The following is a 20,464-nucleotide window of genomic DNA, read 5'->3' as shown; positions in this document are numbered from 1 at the left end:
TTACGATTCCAAGGTTGTCTTAATCTGAAACTTGTGTTGTAGCTTATTGTTGTCTACTGCTTTCAGTAACAAATGTTAGTGAATTGTGTGTGAATGCTGGGTTGCTTACTCGCCTTATACTTTGTTCTTTTCTTTTACAGTCCTTGTCAAGCTACTCCGTATGCTACCTTGGTACATTATGAACCACTCAGCTTGACACAAACTCCTACAACATAAAGTTAATTTGTAATGCTCAATCAAATGGATACCTGTTCATCTCTAGAGGCTCAAAATTTTCAATCACATTTGAATTTACTCAGTATATATATCTATCAGCAAACTCACCTATTGAACATAATTTTTGTAGATGCCAAGAGCGTTCGGTTCAAAAGGCGCGTCATTCCGCACGGTGTAAGTACCTTGTGGAGACCACTCACCTCTAGTTTCGTGACAATCGGTGTCATGGAGGGTGTAGCAATTCAGGCCGGATATAATAAAAATAGAGTCACTTCTGTTTTGAAGCCTGATGAATATAAGAACTACGGCTTCCCTCTTGGACAAAGTTTTAAACTAGAAGACATACCGTGGAAGTCAACGGAAAAGGAGTACGATTTCGGTGTCATTGGGTAAATAGTATTTCTCTCTTACTGTCCAGATTGCATGCAGAAATAAAGGACTTCCTGAACTACATATCACCGAGTCCAGCAGAACAGTTTGCTCGTGAAGTAGTCGTTGCCAAGGTTAAGGACATCGTGTATAGTCTCTGGCCAAATTGCCAAGTAATTAATAAGTTGATGATTGATATCGGTTATAGGTTGATGTCTTCGGAAGCTTTAAGACGGGCTTGTATCTCCCCACAAGGTTTGTCCGTATTTTGTAACATACTTGTTTCAGTGACATTGATATGGTCATATTCGGGAAGTGGGACGCCTTACCTCTACATACTTTAGAACAAGCTCTGTTTAAAAGTGGCATTTCATCTGAAATCAAGGTTTTGGACAAGGCCACAGTTAGTTGCTTACTGGCCATTTATATTCTAAATTTCAGGTACCGATTGTAAAGATGACGGATAAAGAGACAGAACTTCGGGTAGACATCAGCTTTAATATGATTAATAGTGTCAAAGCGGCTGAGCTTATCAGAGTTTTCATGAAAAGATACCCATGCCTACCATGCCTGGTGTTTGTGTTAAAGCAGTTTTTGCTTCAACGAAGCCTAAATGAGGTATGGACTGGTGGATTGAGCTCATACGCGCTCATATTAATGTGTGTTAGTTTTCTGCAGGTAAGTCAAAATTTCTTAACATTTAGTCTAAAAAACCTAACACAAAGTTGCTCTAGGGACTTGCCACCAATAATGGTTTCACTCTAACACTTACCATATCTTTGTAACGACTGACACCAGATTTTATCGTTTTATAAAAGGCGTGATTAGTGTAGCATGATTAAAAGCAGTTGGTTTCTGCGTGCTACTTCGTGCGGCCTTTTTATGGTTATCCGAAGTATGTAGTGTATCGTGTATTAAAAGTACAAAATGCTGAGACATGTTCAGTGAGCTTCTAGTCTCTATGTTACTTAGTATTCTAGAGTTTATTTTCCGTCGTTTACGTAGTTCGTAAAGTCCAATTACAAAATTCGTCTATGAATTTAACCCAACATCTTTCTAGGTTCTCAAAATAGATCACCAGAAATCCATCTCAAAACTTGTATTAACACATTCATGAGCAAGCCTATTATATGAACTAGCACACAAGTTCTTACAATAAAGCTGACTTAACAAATTCGTTTTTTTCTTAAAGCACACACTACTCCCGGAAATCTCTGTTGATAACGTCAATTTGGGCATTCTTTTGGTCGAGTTCTTCGAGCTTTATGGTCGTCATTTCAATTACAGAAATACAGCTATTCGCATCACAAATGGTGGGTGTTATGTCCGTAAGGAAGTTGTCCAACAAAATATGGAGAGAGGCTTACGTCCATCGCTTCTTTGTATTGAGGATCCGCTTTGCCCTGGTAAGTATCACGCTATATTAACTGTTTTAACAGAGATGTTATTGCCCTTTACTTGATTTACCAGATATCAGAGCTAACACCGCTATCTAACAACATTTTTTTTGTTTATTTGTGATCTTTAAGGTTTGCAACAAATACGTAAATTAATCACATCCACAAATTTCGTCTTATGAAATCGCTTAGTCGTACATAGATTTTATGCACTAAAGATTTTGATCTACTCAGCTTAACTACTTTGGTAAAACTGCCTAATATACATCCAGCACTGTTTAAATATGTCCTCAAAATACAAAGAGCGTATGTATTAACTGTGAGGATGTAGGCAGTTAATAAACCACTATTGGACATCAACTACGCTGTATTAACAACGTATAGTCAAAATTATTCTTGAGTATCAAGAATTTTTAGAAATCAAGACAGAAAACTCGGATTTGCACACCAAATGTATTTTATTTAATAACATTAAAGTTAAGAATCAAGTGGTCAGTTCATGAGTTATTCGGTTGATCTAGCCTTAAATATTCATCGACTAGTTAGTAGAATGTGTTTCATCCCAAATCATCAAAGTGGCTACCGTAGGAGTCAGTTATAGAAGGTAGGAACAGCTGAATGAATTCGTCCACAAAGTCATTGGCTTTTTCAGATTTCTTGGTTGTGTCTCAGGCGATAATTGTTTTTAGTCGTTATTAGTTGGCTAAATTTAAACACATTTCTGCTTGCGCTATCTGTGTGGGTGTTCCCGGTTTTTATGTGAAAAGACCTACATCTATTGAATTAAAAATCCTATTGTTTTAGGAGCCTCAAACAAGAAATTACTAGGTGTCACCAAATCGACTAGCCCATGCTTTATATACCTGTTTATGAAAATCAAATAACATTTTATGTTCCAATACACCTAACGCTCAATGTGTTTGTAATTGTCGTCAGACCTTGATAATGACATTTACTTATGCATATTCTTGACATCATTTTTCGTGTTTTTTTCTGACAAATTTAAGCATCACTCAAACGATTGACTGAAATGGAATTCTGCGTTAAAATATATCGATCTAATGTAAAATGTACCAGCAACAATAAAAAAAACAATTTAACAATGTGACAGGAAATACATGTACAATAACTGGTTCATAATTACAAAAGAGCAAGTAGTTAACGCATCAGGACCATTGTTACTAATGTCATTTCACTCAAGTCCTCTAATCACTGACATCTGAAATCTAGCTTTCTCTAATCAGGCATTGTTTAAACAATATGAACACAAACACTTCGTGTAATAATAATTAGTGAAGTAACCCTTGGTCTACTAGCACTGGTTTTGTCACCCCCTACCGTGATTGTCAACAATGTGTGCAATAGCCAAGTGTCCACAACACATCTTATTAATTTTATCGTTACATGGTCACATCCTCGCCAGTCAACATGCCATTCATAACCATATTGAGATCCTCGATCTTGACATTTATGAACCTATATAAAGAAAATGTTTAAGTACCGACAATTAATTGTAAATGACTAACCGCTACACTCTAAAGTAGCAATAGTGGTGGGTAATTTTAACGCTTAAGTTGGTAAACTAAACCAAACCGAAAGGCATTTAGGCAGGTCTTGAGGTGTTGTGATTCAGCGGACTGACAATGGCAACAGTCTGTTTCAAGTACGCTCAGACAGCCGTCTTTCTAGCACACACCAACTTTAAGCATATGGCGAGACATCGTCTTAAGTGGCGACACCCACAATCAACTCGTCGATGGATAAATAGATCATGTCGTCTTTAGCAATCGTTGGAGGGGCTCGATAGGAGACTGTCGCTCATTCTGGAACATACTTTTAGACTCCGATCATGTATTTGTCTGTGTCTTGCTGGACGTAGAGAACCCACAATAAAAAAACCTTCAACTTAATGGTGAAGTCAATAACACATTTCAGGAACAAATAGGGGAGTTAGTCAACTGTGAAAGTGATATCCACTCCTGAGGCACGTTAGTATGATATCCAAAAAGCTGTGGAAAAACAGTAATATATTCTAGTAACTTAAAACAAAGGTCAGTAAAAATCGGTGGGATTTCAATGGCGTCTACAGAATTAATAGATGCTCGGAAACGCATTTCATCTGGTTCCGAATACGCTGAAGTGCAAAGGCAACTTAAACGTAGGCTGATACAAAGCCTACCTAGTTATCGTTAGCAGTGGTGGATGGGAAAGTCAGAAGAGATGGAAAAGGCGGTAGCGATAGGTAACGGTAGACAAATGTTCAGAAATGGCTCTTAAGAATTCAGCTGTTAGTGAAGTCATCTCGGAAAAAGACTGAACTACTATTCACTGTCAATCCAGAAGATTGAATCGATGGGCAAAAAACTATGTAACAGTTTCACTGGCCTTTACCCTTATCTCAGTTACCCAAAATCTCCAAGCTACCTGAATGGCAAGTCGGTGTAAGTCCTCAAACTCCTAGTAAAGTTGAAAACGCTGTAGATTGTCTACTTAAAGTTAATCAGTAGGGTCTGATGGATTAACCCTTAGTATTTTTAAGGATAGTGGTCTAGTTTCAGCAGTTAGGATAACTGAAATCTGGAAACTGGATTCAATTCCACATGACTGGTCTCGATCGTTGATCGTCCCAGTTTATCAGAAACAACAAAAATCCTCTTGTGACAATCACAGAGGAATCAGTTAAGCTTATACAGTGTCTAAAATAATACTTCGACGTCTAACTAAAGCTCGTGAAGAGCGAACCCGAGTAAACCGATCTGGTTTCAGATTTGGACGTTAATGTCTATACCAAATATTCACCATCCGGCAGATTCTGAAACATAGACATACTTTTCTAAGTCCAAATATAAGTGTATCCCTTGACCGTAAGGCAGCATTCGACTCCGTTGATCGTGAGTTTCTGTAATAATATCTGGCTGATAGGCATCCCAAAGAGGTTCGTGAACCATGTACATACTCTTTACTCGAGCGCTACTAGTCGAATCAACTAAGAGCGAACTGTCAATAAAATTAGTTACTTCCAGTGATGTTCGTTAGGGTTGTCCGCTTTCCCCATTTTCATTTAGCGTTGTCATAGACATACTTTTAGAGACAACAATCTCATCGTTTGACTCTCCACAGCTTCATCTAACAGGAGATTCACTTGTTGACCCAGGTGATATCGTCCTGTTTGGTGAAGACACTGACAAACAACAGTTTCTTAACCACCTTAAGCAACATTCCAAGCATGTTTAGGATGAGGTTTTCTCCCTCGAAATGTAGAATGTTGTTATGAATTAAAAAAAAAAGAATAAGGCCGTATCCGATTTGTTGTGGTCTTCTGTCCGGCTTTTTATCGCGTGATTTATCCACCAATCGAAATACGACTTGTCTACACTGTGCCAAACTAATGACGTTCGACTGGGATGCGCAGTCTAGTGTCCTTATTGGTCCCTTGTCCGTCTAGCCCTTCCAATTGAGTCCAGAACACCAATTGCAGCTTCTGCCATGCGAATCATTTATTTCAAGAATACTCGGTTTATATACTAGACAGACAGACAGCATCACCCATAAAATAGAAAATAATATTTGTACAAGATCAAGCCAAATATGGCTGTGAACGTGGGAGACAATAATCAATAAACTGAATATAATTTAGGGACAGTAATTCGTTTAATAATAATCCATAGGTCGAAACGAAGCCCGTAATAAGATGAATATAGATATACATAATCTAATCACTCAATAGTTAAACAATAAGAATGTATATAGAATAATCGTCCAATTATAGGTCCCGGAAGTTACCCGTACTCATGTGTTTACTAGGATATAACAAATGTCACTTCAGAATTGGCTTGCGTCATCGCCTGCCGCTTAACTTATTTTGAAAGTCTCGTCAATCCCTTTGGTATGATGTCTGACAAAATCTGCACGGATTCAAGAAGCTCCATCGACTTTCGCCAACTTGAGTCACCTGTGGAGTAGGTGAGATATCCGTCTTTTAGCCAAAAAGCGCGTTTGCTCCTCAGCAGTTCGTTCTCTTCTACTTTATGGGTGCGAAACGTGGCCATTAAAAGTAGAGGATATTCGTAGGTTTCACACTTGTGTAATTGCTGTTTTTACTTTGAACTATCAGAAAAATCACTTGGTCATTTTAATTCTTTTTTTCTGTTTCGAAATGTCGGGTAGAAAAATATTAGGTTGGCAAAAAATATTTTCAACTGACCAGTGGAAATCGAAGATTTAAACGACACTTTATATTGTTTCTATTTTTTAAGATGTATTTTGATTTTGATTTGAAACTTTTTCACAGGTAACGATGTTGGTCGTCGATCGTATTGTGCACTTCAAATTAAACAGGCTTTTGAATATGCCTACGTTGTTCTTAGTAGTGCTGTACTTCCTCAGTATCATTTCCTGCACTGCAACACTGATGTTTCAATACTTGGACGAATCATTCGTATTTCCAAAGTAAACGAGTGTTTTTAATAGTTTCTATACCACTATTTTGCTAGCCCGCTAAAAATCGATCCCCTCTAGGAAGCATTATATCAGTAATTGTTGCGAAAAATCTGTTGAGTTCTGTCTAATTTTTTGAAACACCTCTCTAATGTGCAAGGAATGAAGTGGAAACGATTCAAAACAGCTAGAATAAGAATAAATTTCTAAATAAAGTTCAGCAATTTTAGCCAGACTAAACCAGGTGTGGAAATTGAAATTATCTATTTTACCTTTTGATACTACTTAGACCTGGTTAAACATATCAGTGGATTTTCTGTGAAGACTATTTGTTCTTAACTCTTCAGGTGCAGATTCATGTACTTGACTTTGAACTACACTCAAAGTGTAAGTCCTAGGAATGCTACCTGGTTGCTCATACCGAATTAGGTGAAGCGCGGTTCAAAACTGGACACTACAATCTTTTCAAAAGCCTAATAGAAAGGATCCATATTACATCAAATGTAATTCAACTGCCGATTTTAGTTAGATATTGTATCATGTTAGGAATTGTTGGTCACATAGCTGAAATCCTCATGTTCTACTAAATAATGCCAGTATTTACAAATTAGATGTTCCCTTAGGTTTATTAATGGAGGGGATAGGGATTTTATGCTGCATCCTTCAAAGTGAACATCTTGTGATCTGCATCCACTATGATATAATGTTAAAAATTCAGACTTGTGCTTCACTGAACTGGTTTCTAAGCTGTCGCAGTCTTAATATTGATATTAACTTTCCAGAGGGAGATCAGTTTACTATGTATCATATGCCTTAAAAATTAGTCTTGTGTTTAAAATTATTTGTTCTACGTCTGCAAAAAATTTCTGTGATTAAATCATGTTTAAAATACGTACACTTAATTTTCGTTTTGTCTTATCCGCAGTATTAAGTGCAACATCTACCGCTAATGGTCTCAAAAACAAATATTTCTGTTAAAAGACTGGTTAGTTGAATAGACACTGAATAAATGTTTTTTAAATCGCGAAAGGAAAAAGGGACCAAAATATATGGTATAGCATGTTTTCAGAGTCTTTCTAAGGTTTCCAACCTTCAGTCTGGAAATTATCATTAAAACTAGTCGCCTTCTATTTTGGGATAATCTTCGGAAAGAAACGTAGTCACTCATTTCGTCTTCTCGAATAGTTATGTTAATGTTTATATAGTTTTTACAAATGGAACGAAGATGATAATCAAATAACCAAGTTTCGTAGTGTGCTGTGGGACGTTTATCAGCTAAACCTTTGGGATTTCAATAATACAATACATCCCTCAACTCTTGTTACCATAGGAACTTTGGTGTCGGCTGCGAACAATCTTACTTAGAAGCTATCTTTGAATTTGAATGATTCTTCAAGTATTTAACTTAATTACTGCTGCATTGTGTATTCAATATCTCTTTATCGTTGTAAACTATGACTCTTCACAACAGTCAATTTCGCTAGCTTCATTGTCTAGTTTGTGTGTGTCGACTTGGTTTTCTGTATTTACGAGATAAATTGTCTTTAATTTTATGTAAAACGAGCTTCATTTCTAACCTATTTTATGGTTTTTGCATACATGTTTTCCCAAGTATTATTTCCAATGTTGTCACCGGTGTTAATCATTTTGGAATGATTTTTCAAAACCTGTAGAAGTCTGTTGAATTCCGTCAGAGGATCCAAGATTATGCTCATCATCTACGTGCTTCACTCCCAGTAAATACAAAAATGTTGCAGGGGAGTGTAAGTAGCAGATCTCAAAATTTCATCCTTCCATCGAGTCCTTGGGTCTCACGGTCCAACTTGAACACAGTCAGTAGAATAGATTGTACACAACCATCATCTACAGAACAAAAAACTACTTTTTCTGTGCATTCCAATTTACCTGTTGTTCCCAGAAATGAACAACTTGATTTGCCGATTCTTGTTTGGCAATCGAGTCCCAGTGTTAATACATCCCAAGCACCAAAGCTATCCGGTGCACAAGATGACTGTGTTGCCGATGACAATACTTCTCGGTCACAAATTAATTTCTCAGCAAAAAAACCTGTCAGCATTTCCAGTTCTGACAGCTATAACGAGCATATTGAAATGATTAACTCCGCTACTTCAAGTGATGGAGACTATTGCAATACTAATGGCGAATCCGATGTTGAAAAACCTGGAGAATACAGCGTACTAGCGGATGAACTGTAAGTTAAACACTTAAAATTCTGTATTACTTTAGTGAAATGTCTAGTCGACTGTCATCTGAAATACAATCGTTCATTAATATTTCAGATCACCTGTACTGTTTTCACATTCTGTTAGACTATTTGTTATCTTTGCTCTAATTTTTACAATCCCCCCAGTCTTAACCTGTCGAATTTTTCAGTAAATATAAAATGTACGTTTCTTAGGTAACTATTACCATGTTTCTAACTAGTAATTGTAGTTATAAATAATTATTAGAATACCTCAACTATTACTATGATATGGTCAGGTTGTTAGTCAATCCGAAGAACCGCTCAATAAAGTAACCAACTGTATTTTAACAATCACTAACTAAATTTCTGCTGTGAAGATTACAAATATATTTGTCAATCTAATTTCTGAAAGTTCAGGAAATTTTTTTAAGGTGTTTCTTCATTATTTATGAGACGTCAACTAGAGTTACGACCAACTCGTTTTACGGTTAGGCTACTAATTTATAACAGATATTTAGAAAATGACCCATTTTTGACAACATTAAGAATTTAATTTTGCCTATACAGTCGTTGCGTGCCTTATATATCTTTATGATAATGCCGCAATTAATCCCTAGGATTTTTCACCATATTTTTTAGTGCTTCCCTAACAACATTTAACCAAATAGAGAAGAAAAACATTTTAGCCCCAATAGTTAACACTGATTCGTTAAAATCTTCAGAGGTTACTTTCAGAAAACCCCATCAAGGTCGTAAAAGACGCTGTTTACGGGTATTAACATCCTCCAAGTCCAACGCGGGTAACTCTTCAAATCAGCAGTCAGCGAATCTCCGTGATGACTGCATTGTATCTATGTATCCAAACACACAAGGTGTCGCTTTTTCGGCCCAAAGAACAAGTTCCCAAAACCATGTTCACGGAAAAAGTAACATATTTTGTAAATCATATGAAAAACCACATCAAAGTGCCTTGCTTTGTTTCCCTACCTCTGTTGGATCTCAAGTTTCGCGCCCAAGTAATTCGGGCTCTAATAGTTTTTCCCGTTTATCTCAAGCACAAAAACGTCATGCAACAGCTTCTAGACGCTCAAAGTAGACTACGATACAGTTTTGTACATAAATTCATATTTATATATACTTACCTGTTAAATTTTCAGTTTATTTCCTACCTAATTTATGTGTACATATCCCATTAATTTATCTATCTCTCTTCAGTTTTTTGAAAACATAAAAAAGTCACCCAAATTTTGTTTTGATTATTTCGGTCGTAATTCTTCTATTCATATAAATGGAGAATATATATTAAACAAACTCTTGTGTCTAAACTAGGTTATTTACAGTGAAGTGAAGCGAGCTATGCACCCAGTTATGTAAATAATAAGCATTTTGCAGAACTGGTAAATCCTCTTATTGCTTATTCCATATTTTGCGAGTACTTTTTTCTCGTTTTTCCCTACGAAATGCCTTTTTACCAATATGTGTATCTTCATCCGTAACCTTTCGACAAAAACAAAGGACAACACTGTGATTCTTTCGAATAAGTTTATTCGATCGCTTTACATATGTTCAGAGTTTCCATGTATATGTATTTGCAGACACGTCTCTAGATTTACCTGTATTTTGTTTTATTCAGTATTAGAAATGAATAAAATCTGAAAGATCTATCTTTTTTTCACTAAGCTTACTATTTACTGATTTCATTATGTTGCAAAGTAGTCGGTCGAGATTCATTTATGCTGTATTCAGATTTACCACAGAAAATTGCGTTCCAAATTTATAAATCACTTGCTTTCTAGTTGCGTTAATGGGTTTTACCTTTCAACGATTGTATCTACTACATCACGTAAGTTGTGTCTATACAAATACACCAACCAGTATGGTAGAGGTATTGTCACAGACTACTTTCGCCAAAGTTGTTTCAATATTAGTCCAGTATTTGATCCAACTAATTAACCACGAGCCTGTTATCTTAAAATACGACAATATTGATCCCAAGGTTCCAATATATCATGTCGTCATTATATGTGAAAAATTATATTTGAAATAGTCTCAGCGATTGAAATTTGAATAATTTCAACGTTTCGTCCAGCTAACTTGTCTGGGCTTCTTCAGGGAGATAATCTGTCGTGTTAGTTCGTATGTGCCTAATCTGTTATTGATGAGAAAATAGGCACACAGGTCTGAAGGGCAATATATTTGTTCGATGAATGTAATAGAGTGTAATCAATAAGCGTAAATGAGTTGCGCGAATTCATGGCGGGTTATCAAAATGATTTCAACGCCTAACTATATATTCAACCAGTTTAGTTCTTTCAAACTGACTGTGACTGACTGATTAAGGAGATAAGCGGACTAGGTTTTCCTGACCTTTTTCATCTCATAACTTTTCGTCATATTATTCAGCAGTTTACTAGAAGTTTAGAGTGTGTATTTCGAGACACATGTAGCTTGAATTCGTGCTTTAATACCTTGTTCTGGGGATGTCTCGGTAAAGTGAGTTTTTGAAGTTGTCCTGCTAATTCTGTCCATTGTTTTGAATAAATGGAACGCCTTTATAAGATTATTATTGATAGTAATGTTCAATATAAAATTAACGATGTCTTATTGGAAGCTCATGCATACATATTTCAGATATTGCTAACTGTGATGATCGGAAATCTCTCTAGCCAGGATAGATTTGTAAATCGTATCCAAAACGAAGTTAATTACTTGTCTTCCTATAAAAAAGCCAGAATGACACAAAGTTGAGTCATCTCTATGAGTTATACCCGGTACGAATGTAAAATCCAACATATAGTTAACTGTCATGCGTGGCAACTGAATGATCACAAATTGATTATGACCGCTCAAATATTTTTCTCTTTCCACAAGGCTTACATTTCTGATTTATTAGTGTTGGACTAGTCAAAGCGAAGTTATTTTGTAGCACCAGTTTCAGTTAAATGCATATTTCATATTTTACCAGTAATCTTTAGTCCTAAAGTGGATTCGAGAAATCCGTCTATCAATTAAGGGACGAGTATAATGCGCAGCGGTTCGTTCTGTTTTACTTTATGGCTGTGAAACGTGGTCATTAAGAGTAGATATTCGTAGGCTACTAGTACTTGATCACGGATATCCTACAAATATTGCTCGCATCTGCTGGGGTCACCGAGTAAGTAATAGTAAGGTTAGACACAGGGTATAAGAGAATTATGGTAAATCAGTTGCAAAATTTTAACCTAAATCATGTATTTAGGGAAGGATTCTAAGCAAATCTGAATTGGAAACCTAATTTTAAGGGTGTACTGAAAGTGGCCAAAACTCTCACGAGTAATCGGGAACTTGTAATTTCCTCTAACTTACATATCGACTTTTTTAATGGATCCAAACGACTGAAACCTAAATTCATAGCTAGTGATTCTCTCTTATCTATCGCCATATCACCTAATGATCTCTCAATCAGACAGGACTGTGAAGTAAAATAATATTTGCAATTACGTAAACTTTTTATTTTATACATATGCGCCACACAAAATAGTGAGAATGGGAGGAGAAGGAAGAAGATGTGTATATATAAAATAAGGAAAAAAAGAAGAGTAATGATGGGAGGGAACTGAAATGTACAACCAGAAGAGCTCTCAGTCAAGAAAGTTATAGCCACTCTTTATGAAGAAAGTAAAAGAAGGTTACAGCAGGCTCGCCACTGGTTTCTATTCTGAGCCTTATCTGATAACGTCTCTAGCCACTGTGTTGCACCAGGGAGTCGTGAAGGACCAACAGAAGCTAGCCCTTTGCAGCTTTCTTTCATACCACGACACCATGTCATACACTGACCTCCTCTCCGCTTTTTCCAACCAGTCCCAGAGTCGGCAAGTAATGCACGACGTGGAATTCTCTGAGACGACATTCGTAAAACATGTCCAAGCCACCGAAGTCGGTGTTTCAAGATGGTGACACCAATTGAATTATTGTCTCTGCGCCCGAACACACGATGCCGAACCTCTGCATTACTAACATGGTGTTGCCACTGGATGTCAGCAATCCTTCGGAGACAACGATGATCGAACACAGAGAGACGTCTAACATCCTCAACTCGGAGAGGCCAGGTTTCACAAGCATAGAGCAAAACTGCTCTCACCGACGCGTTGTAGATCCGACCTTTTACAGCCAGACTAGCATCACGAAGGCGCCAAAGATGGCCCAGATTGGCATAAGCCGCTCCAGCTTTCATTATACATGCATCAATCTCATCACTCACGCCACCACCAGCACTTATGTAGCTACCTAGATACACGAACTTCTCAACTACTTCAATCTGCTCACCACCCAGGGTGAGTACAGGATTAGAATCCTACCAGTCTTGTAGGAGTACCTTGCACTTGGAGGGTGCAAAGCACATGCCGTACCTGTGGACACTGATTGCCAACTGATTAAGTGCGGATTGCATGGCTTGGGCATTATCGCACAGTAAGACAATATCATCCGCATACTCGAGGTCGAGAAGTCGTTCTCCAGGCAGCAGATCCACACCGCCATTACTTACATCCATCAGAGCTGTTTCCAGGATGTCGTCAATGGCAAAGTTGAAGAGGAATGTTAAGATTGGGCAACCCTGCCTAACCCCACTGCTCGAATGGAACAAGGGAGAAAGGTGGTTGTATGCCCTCACTCTGCCTGAGGTGTTCGTATACGGGGCCTTTAAGATGTTAATGAACTTCTCAGGTACACCCTTCTTCAATAGACAATCCCAGAGAACAGTCCTGTCCAACGAATCGAAGGCCGCCCTGATATCAAGAAACACTACGATTGTTGGCCTGCGATAAGTATGACGGTGTTCTAACATTTGGCGGAGGGTGAAGATGTGATCAATGCATCCTCGACCAGAACGAAAACCAGCCTGTTCCTCGCGAGTCAATCGTTCTGGGGTTTTAAACAACCTACGAAGAATGATAGAAGCCAATAGTTTGGACGCAATCGGAAGTAGACTTATCCTCCGATAGTTATTACAGGAACAACGTGAACCCTTTTTAAAGATATGGACGACTATTGACTCATTCCATGATGTTAGAACACTTTCTAGATCCCAAACCTTTGCAAACAACGCAGTCAGTTCCTTAGCCAGAAAGTCACCACCATCTTTAGAAAGAGCCGGAGGTAAGTCATCTGGGTCCGGTGATTTGTAGCGCTTTAAGAGTTGGAGTTCCTTGTGGACTTCCGCCTCGTTTGGTGGATCAGTCGTCACCGGTCATGTAGGGCAGGATAAACTGGTCGATGTTGCCGGAGCAGCAGGCCAGTTGAACTGCCCTTCGAAAACTTCCGCCCATCGTCCAAGACGTCGAGAGATGTTAGTGATTGGTATCCCGTCATCCTCGTATATTGTTTCACTCAAACCAGACTTCTTGCTGCCAGTGGCTCGGATGAGTTGGAAGAGCTTCCGGCAGTTACCAGATGCAGCTGCTGCTTCCATCTCATTAGCACGCTCCGACCACCAGGCTTCTCGGTCCTTACGCAAGCTTTGCCCAATTTCGTAGCGTAACAGCCTTCGTTTGTGGTCAAACTCACGGTCACACGGAGTAGACCGACGGGCTTCCATCAGTTGTAAGGAGCCAGAAGAAACCCAGTGCTTGTAAGCGGGACGTTTCGCGAAGCCGCAAGCGGCATTACTCGCCATTTTCATGGCGTCATACAGTCGCAACCAATGCTCATCTATACTTTTCGGTGGTGTGGTAGCTAGCTCGGCTCGATACCTACTTGCAACAGAAGTTGCAGCCAGTTTACTAACACCAATCCGTTGATGGCTGTCAATCCTTCGGCCACTGAAAAGTAAGGTAAGATTGGCGCAGACCAGGGCATGATCAGAGTTCAGATAGGTACTCCAAAGGGAGCGGCAGTCTTGTACACAACCACGCCAGCGGTAGCTGATCGCGATGTGATCAATCTGAGTCCAGGCTTGAGATGCTGAGGGAGGACGCCAGGTGGCACACCGGCGATGACTGTGCCGGAAGTTAGTGCTAGCCAGAAACAGGTTGTGGTCTGTGCACAGTTACAGCAAACGGTCCCCGTTATCTGTCCTGCGACCAACAAGTCCACATCGGCCACCTAGGCGCCCGACCTGTGCATTCAAGTCTCCGGCTAGTACTACAATATCTGTCGAACGCGCTTTCTGGAGAAGAACTGTTAACTGATGGTAAAACTCATCCTTGATTGCATCCGGACTGCAATCTGTCGGGGCATAGGCGGAGATAACGAAAAGACACCGTTTCTCACGCCGATTTCTTCTCACTTTGATGGAACTTTCTAATCTAACAGCACATAACCGACTGTTAATGGGGATCCAATCGATTGGTGCTGCCTCAGCTCTAGCGCTTAGTGCGACACCAACGCCAGCAAGACCAGACGAGGATGCCACAGGGTCCCCGGATAAGCGCACGTGAAACAAGCTTTTCGAGGCAATAGATGGACAGCGAATTTGTAGTACTACACCAGAGTCTTGAATACGGGTCTCGGATAGACAACAAACATCAACATTAAGACTTTCTAAAGACAAAGCCAGCCCTATCTGTTGTCTGATCTGCATTAGTGTGCGAACGTTGAAGGAAGCCTGTTTGAACGGCGTACGTGGTTTCAGAAAGACTGCTTCAGTATTCGTAATCGGTTGAAGCATTCACTTTTAACCAGACAGTGACTAAAGATCGTTTGGATAGAACAGAGTTTCCACCATGAGCGAGCTGCTGCATAAGTTGAAAAGTAAGGTTACACAAATTGGGGATAAAAGGGGGTGAATTAGCGATATGGTAAATAATAATAATAATAATAATAATGCATATTGTTTTGTTTCTAGTATGAGCGAGAATCGTGGATGCGCACTGCTGAGGAGTCCCATAATAGGACGAAACGGACGTCCAGTGCTTCCAGGTTTTCGATGGTGGTCTAGCTTCAATTGACCCATGATTTCAACTAAGAGAATAGAATTGTCAGTTGAATGTATCATTTCATTTATTTGCGTGAGGGCTGTGATACTGCCCGGGTGCCCAAACTACCTTGTTTAAATTAATTACTAGTTAGCTCTATTTTTTCTATCCATCTTAAGTTTCGCACCTGCTGCAAATTACAATGAAACGTGAGATATCTGCAAAGCGGACAGTTGCATCTCCCTACATCAATATCGAGCCAGTAACTTACCCCGTGACTATTTGACATGATATACGATGAAATTTCCACTTCACTAATCCAAACAAAAGACAAAATCACAAACGCCATGATTTTTATTATTTATGTACTACCACATAGATACAAAACCGATAAATACAACAGTTTATAAATATTACTAAATAAATACTCAAGTGAGTCGTTCACGATGTGAACTGACGTACACGATCGCAGTTAGTTAAGGACTGTCATCTTTAACAAGTAACACGTATGACATCAAACAATGAAAGAAGAAAGCTTGCGATCAGAACTATATCCGGGCATCATAAATTGAACATGTAATAAATATAAGTACTTAATTAATTGGGTAACAACTCAAAGAGGCATAAGTTTGTTATTTTTTACCAGCACTGACTTTTAATTTATGCATCTGATTAACGAAATAATCAAATCATTCCATGGATTTACAGAAATACATCATTACTGAAAATAACTACGAGCTGGCATATGGTCATTAATGGAAGTATATATCGGTCTTGTTAATTCCTTCACTTCATCACGCGGCACAGTGAAACCCATGTAGAAATTAAAGTCCAAGGTACGACTACTTATATACTTAGGCCTGTTACTCCTCGCTGAGGAGCATAGATCGCCCACCAGCATTCTTCATCTATTTCTGTCTTGGGCAATCTTTTCCAGTTACTATTCATCCTTTTTATGTCTGCTTTCAATTCCAGTGGGAAAGCAGCAGGACCAGACAACATACAATCTGAAGCACTTGAGTCAGACATCAAAGCAACCGTAAATATGCTCCACGTTCTACTCAAGAAGATTTGGGAGTAAGAGCAAGTGCCGACAGACCGGAAAGAAGGATATTGCATCGAGATACCAAAGAAAGGAGATTTGAGCAAGTGTGGGAACTTCAGAGGCATCACACTACTATCAGTACTAGGAAACGTTTTCAACAGAGTGTTGCTGAACCGGATGAAAGACGCACAGACCAAATCGCGACACTATGGATCACTGTTGAACAATCCATTGGACGGAACTCACCACTATACATCAACTTTCTTGACTATGAGAAAGCATTTGACAGCATGGATAGGAGAACCTTATGGATTCTTTTTCGACACAATGGTGTACCTGAGAAGATTGTCAACATCATTGAGAATTCATACGAAGGACAACACTGAAAAGTGGTGCATTGAGGACAGTTGACAGATACTTTCGAAGTGAATACCGGAGATAGACAAGGCTGTTTGCTTTTCCTGTTTCTCTTTCTCCTGGTGGTTGAGTGGATTATGAAGACCTGTATATCTGTGGGAAGCTTAGAATAAAGTGGACAGCTTATATTCAACTATACGGTTAGGATTTTGCAGATGACCTAGCTCTTCTATCCCATATACATCAACAAATGCGGATGAAGACAACCAGTGTGGCAGAAGCCTGTACATCAGTAGGCCTCAACATACACATGTCTCAATTATTTTCTTTCTTATCATGTCAACTAGGACAAGATGAACTTGTCAGCAGATTCTTGTCACAATCACTTACATGTATTGTTATTTAATATGAATAAACAAATGAATCTTCATAAAGATTATTAGGTACGTCTTATGTATAAATTGCTGTCGTTGGTATTTCACTTATAACTCCTACTACATTGAACTAGTTTGACTTAGCTTGGTTCATTGTCTGTCTCCTCGACAAGTGAATAATGAATCAATAAGACAATGATTTCTATCCAAGAACTTATGCTGTAGTTATTGAGCATAAGATTTAATTATCACTGAAGACTAAACGAGAGGATATTAGTAAGAAACTAATGACTATTACATTTAGTCCAATTGTATTTAGATCTATTGCTCTGAGGATATGATAATGGTAACTTCCCTTGCTACAGCAATTTGTTATACGTATTTGGTAATTTAAGGTAACATAAAATTCAGTATTAACAATTTCCAATAGACAACATTAAAGCCAGTTGAAAACTCTGTAATTATTATAGTTCTTTGTACAGCACTGAAAATCTAAATTATATGTTTCTCTAATACTTAAAATTTTTCTAGACATTACTTCATTTGTTAGTGTGTAGTCTCCTAGTGTATAAATCGATAGATATGAACATCAACATTAAGCCAAGTTGTGTTATCTTGTCTATTATTATTATTATTATTATTATTATTATTATCACTATCATTATCATTATCATTTAAGCGTTCACTCTTACAAAACGAAATAAAAACAGTACTGTCACTGGGCTATTCAAAATAGTGAACTATTATTTAAAACCTATCGCATAAACATATTTCATTATTATTATATGAATTAAAGAGAATTATTCTACACATAATCTTCCATTAAGATATTATTTTACGTTCTTGATATGAATCAAGCTATAAGAAACACGTTTAGATAAACTTTTGTAAACTTTTATCCAAACAAAACTAATATTTTGCTACATTAAATAAAACAATATTCAATAGGTTATAGTCAAACACAATTGTAAAGTTATTTGATGTAGCGAATGAAAATGTTTAAGCTTCAAATACTTGGACATCTTTTTCCGAGAATTTTTTCAAATCCCTGAAAAGTTCCCTCATTAGCTGACCTTGCAATCCTTTCAAAAATGCGTGGACAACAGTTCTTTGTTTATGTTCCTATTATACTATATACATGTACCCAACAGATCAGGTGTTGGACCATTTTCCATTACTCAGTCCAACAATCTCTCTTTGGGCTCAGTGCTTGAAACTAGAACAGAAAACTGATCATAACAAAGGCATATACAGACCCTGTTGTTAATTAAAATGACCCTTAGATAAAAACAACTCAGATAACTTTTATGAATTGAATAAGATGTCGTCGTTCATTTCTTGAACGCAAAAGATCATGTTAAGACTATGATCATCATAGACAACACATTTATTACGTATTTCGACTTTATTTAGCATAATATTATGCCAGGGAGAATATTTAAGTGAATACAAAGCCTTTAAAGTACATTTACAATCAGGTCAAGTTTTTATTTGCCTTATTTGATGTTAGTAGAATATGCAACAGTCTAACCAGGTTAGTCCTAGATTATTAGTATTTGGTGGTATTATTAGTGGGATACATAACACTACATTTTTTAGATCACATTATGTATTTGACTACATACGATTTGTCCCATTTATAAACCTGAATAAAGAAGGAACAAACATCGTAGCAGAATAACGTGAAGTCATTTGTTCCGTGGATTCTCTTCAGCTGCTTATAACCTTAAACCATAACATCATGTATTAAAACGAAATAAGTGTACATACTTTGTACTGGAAACGTCTAGAATAAATGGAGTATAATATGTGGAGATAGATATTAAGAGACAGTAATGGGGGAGAGTTAACATTGTTTAAACGTTCGCTTCTTCATAGGTTAAATATATGAATATTTCAAAAGAGCAAAGAAACAATTTTTTGAAACTGAAGACAGATTGTGTAATATAGACTAGTTGCGTACAGCACAGGAGTAAGGATTAAAATATTGGAAATTTGTTCAGTTTTATGGAAAAAGGACTTACGTAACAAACAAAAATAATGTCAACGGGGCACAACAAGATCGATAACTAATTCTTTTTATATACATAAATTGGGTTTAGATCTTTTTGTTACGACAGCTTCGACAAAGCGTAACAATTTTGAATTTCCCTTTTCATTGATGATTTTGGAAGATTTTGAAATTACAATAGCATGCTCATTGTCGAGCAAGTGTGCAATTTAAAATCTTCTGTCCGTTTAGCCTCAAATTTTGCGGAATACATTTGGAGATGTGGGCACAAACACTCCTTTCTGTTCTTCAGATGTATTCGCCTCGGTACATACATGTAAACTAGTAAGTACAATTGGAAGTAACCTAAGGTGGATATTTGCCCATATTAGAATGTTGCAACGAGCACTATTTTTTGGTATAGAGACACCAACTTGGTCGATGGATATGTCCCTGTTAGCACTGTATGTGGTCAAAAATCAATCCTTCCATCTGTTTTATCTTCATTGAAACCAAGTTTTAAGAAGATTGGTTTTTTCTCAACCGTATGGTATTCAATCTTATTTTCTTAGCAGTTCCATATCTACTTAGAATCCACGAAATAAAAGAATTGGTGGTTTTTCTGTTACTATACTTTTTCTTTCTTTATTCAAGCTCACTTATTTGATGTTTATGTTTCTCCTATATTAATAACTCGCTACAGTAATTCTGTGAAAAACAACTGGGCTCGATTCTTCTTTTTGAAACCAAACTTACAACTTCGATGGCTTCTCCTAGTTTGAAACTTCCGTACAGAAAACACCATTATAACTTTCTGAAACGGAATTTAACGACCTCATTTTTTACAGTAAATATCCTAAGGTCATTGTGCCTGAATCTGATCCTCAACATACGCCTAATTAATGCAGTTTAGACTGCATTTTGGGCTTGCTTTCTTGGTATTAATAAGCATTTATCATCATTTTTAATTGGTTTGTCGTAACATTATTTTACCGAAGTTTTGTGGAGATAGAGATCTTTTAAGAAATAAATTTTCAAACTCGGCAACATGTAAAGATAGGGAAAATATTTTTCACTGTATAAAAAATGGTCCTAAGATAATATTCGTTATTAAAATACAATCCCGCAAACATAGTAGCAAAATACGTATTTTCAACCCTCAAAAATTTCAAAATGAGAT

General features: G+C 37.5%; 1 protein-coding gene across 1 annotated transcript; it reads left to right on the top strand.

Moving 5' to 3' along the window:
* Positions 1 to 398: 398 nt before the first annotated feature.
* On the top strand, positions 399 to 20,066 carry Smp_145600 (hypothetical protein; the record flags this gene model as incomplete). The annotated part of the gene is made up of 10 exons (XM_018788822.1): positions 399 to 605; positions 635 to 758; positions 794 to 840; positions 874 to 988; positions 1,027 to 1,263; positions 1,778 to 1,991; positions 6,274 to 6,431; positions 8,177 to 8,631; positions 9,265 to 9,641; positions 19,939 to 20,066. Exons 1-10 carry the CDS (start codon positions 442 to 444, stop codon positions 20,064 to 20,066), a joined length of 2,019 nt encoding a protein of 672 aa, XP_018654326.1. The 5' UTR covers positions 399 to 441.
* Between the last annotated feature and the right edge of the window lie 398 nt (positions 20,067 to 20,464).

This window comes from Schistosoma mansoni, chromosome W (genome assembly GCF_000237925.1).
Source record: "Schistosoma mansoni strain Puerto Rico chromosome W, complete genome".
NCBI classification, from domain to species: domain Eukaryota; kingdom Metazoa; phylum Platyhelminthes; class Trematoda; order Strigeidida; family Schistosomatidae; genus Schistosoma; species Schistosoma mansoni.
The sequence above is the reverse complement of the archived record's forward strand: the minus strand, read 5'-3'. Positions and strand labels throughout refer to the sequence as shown.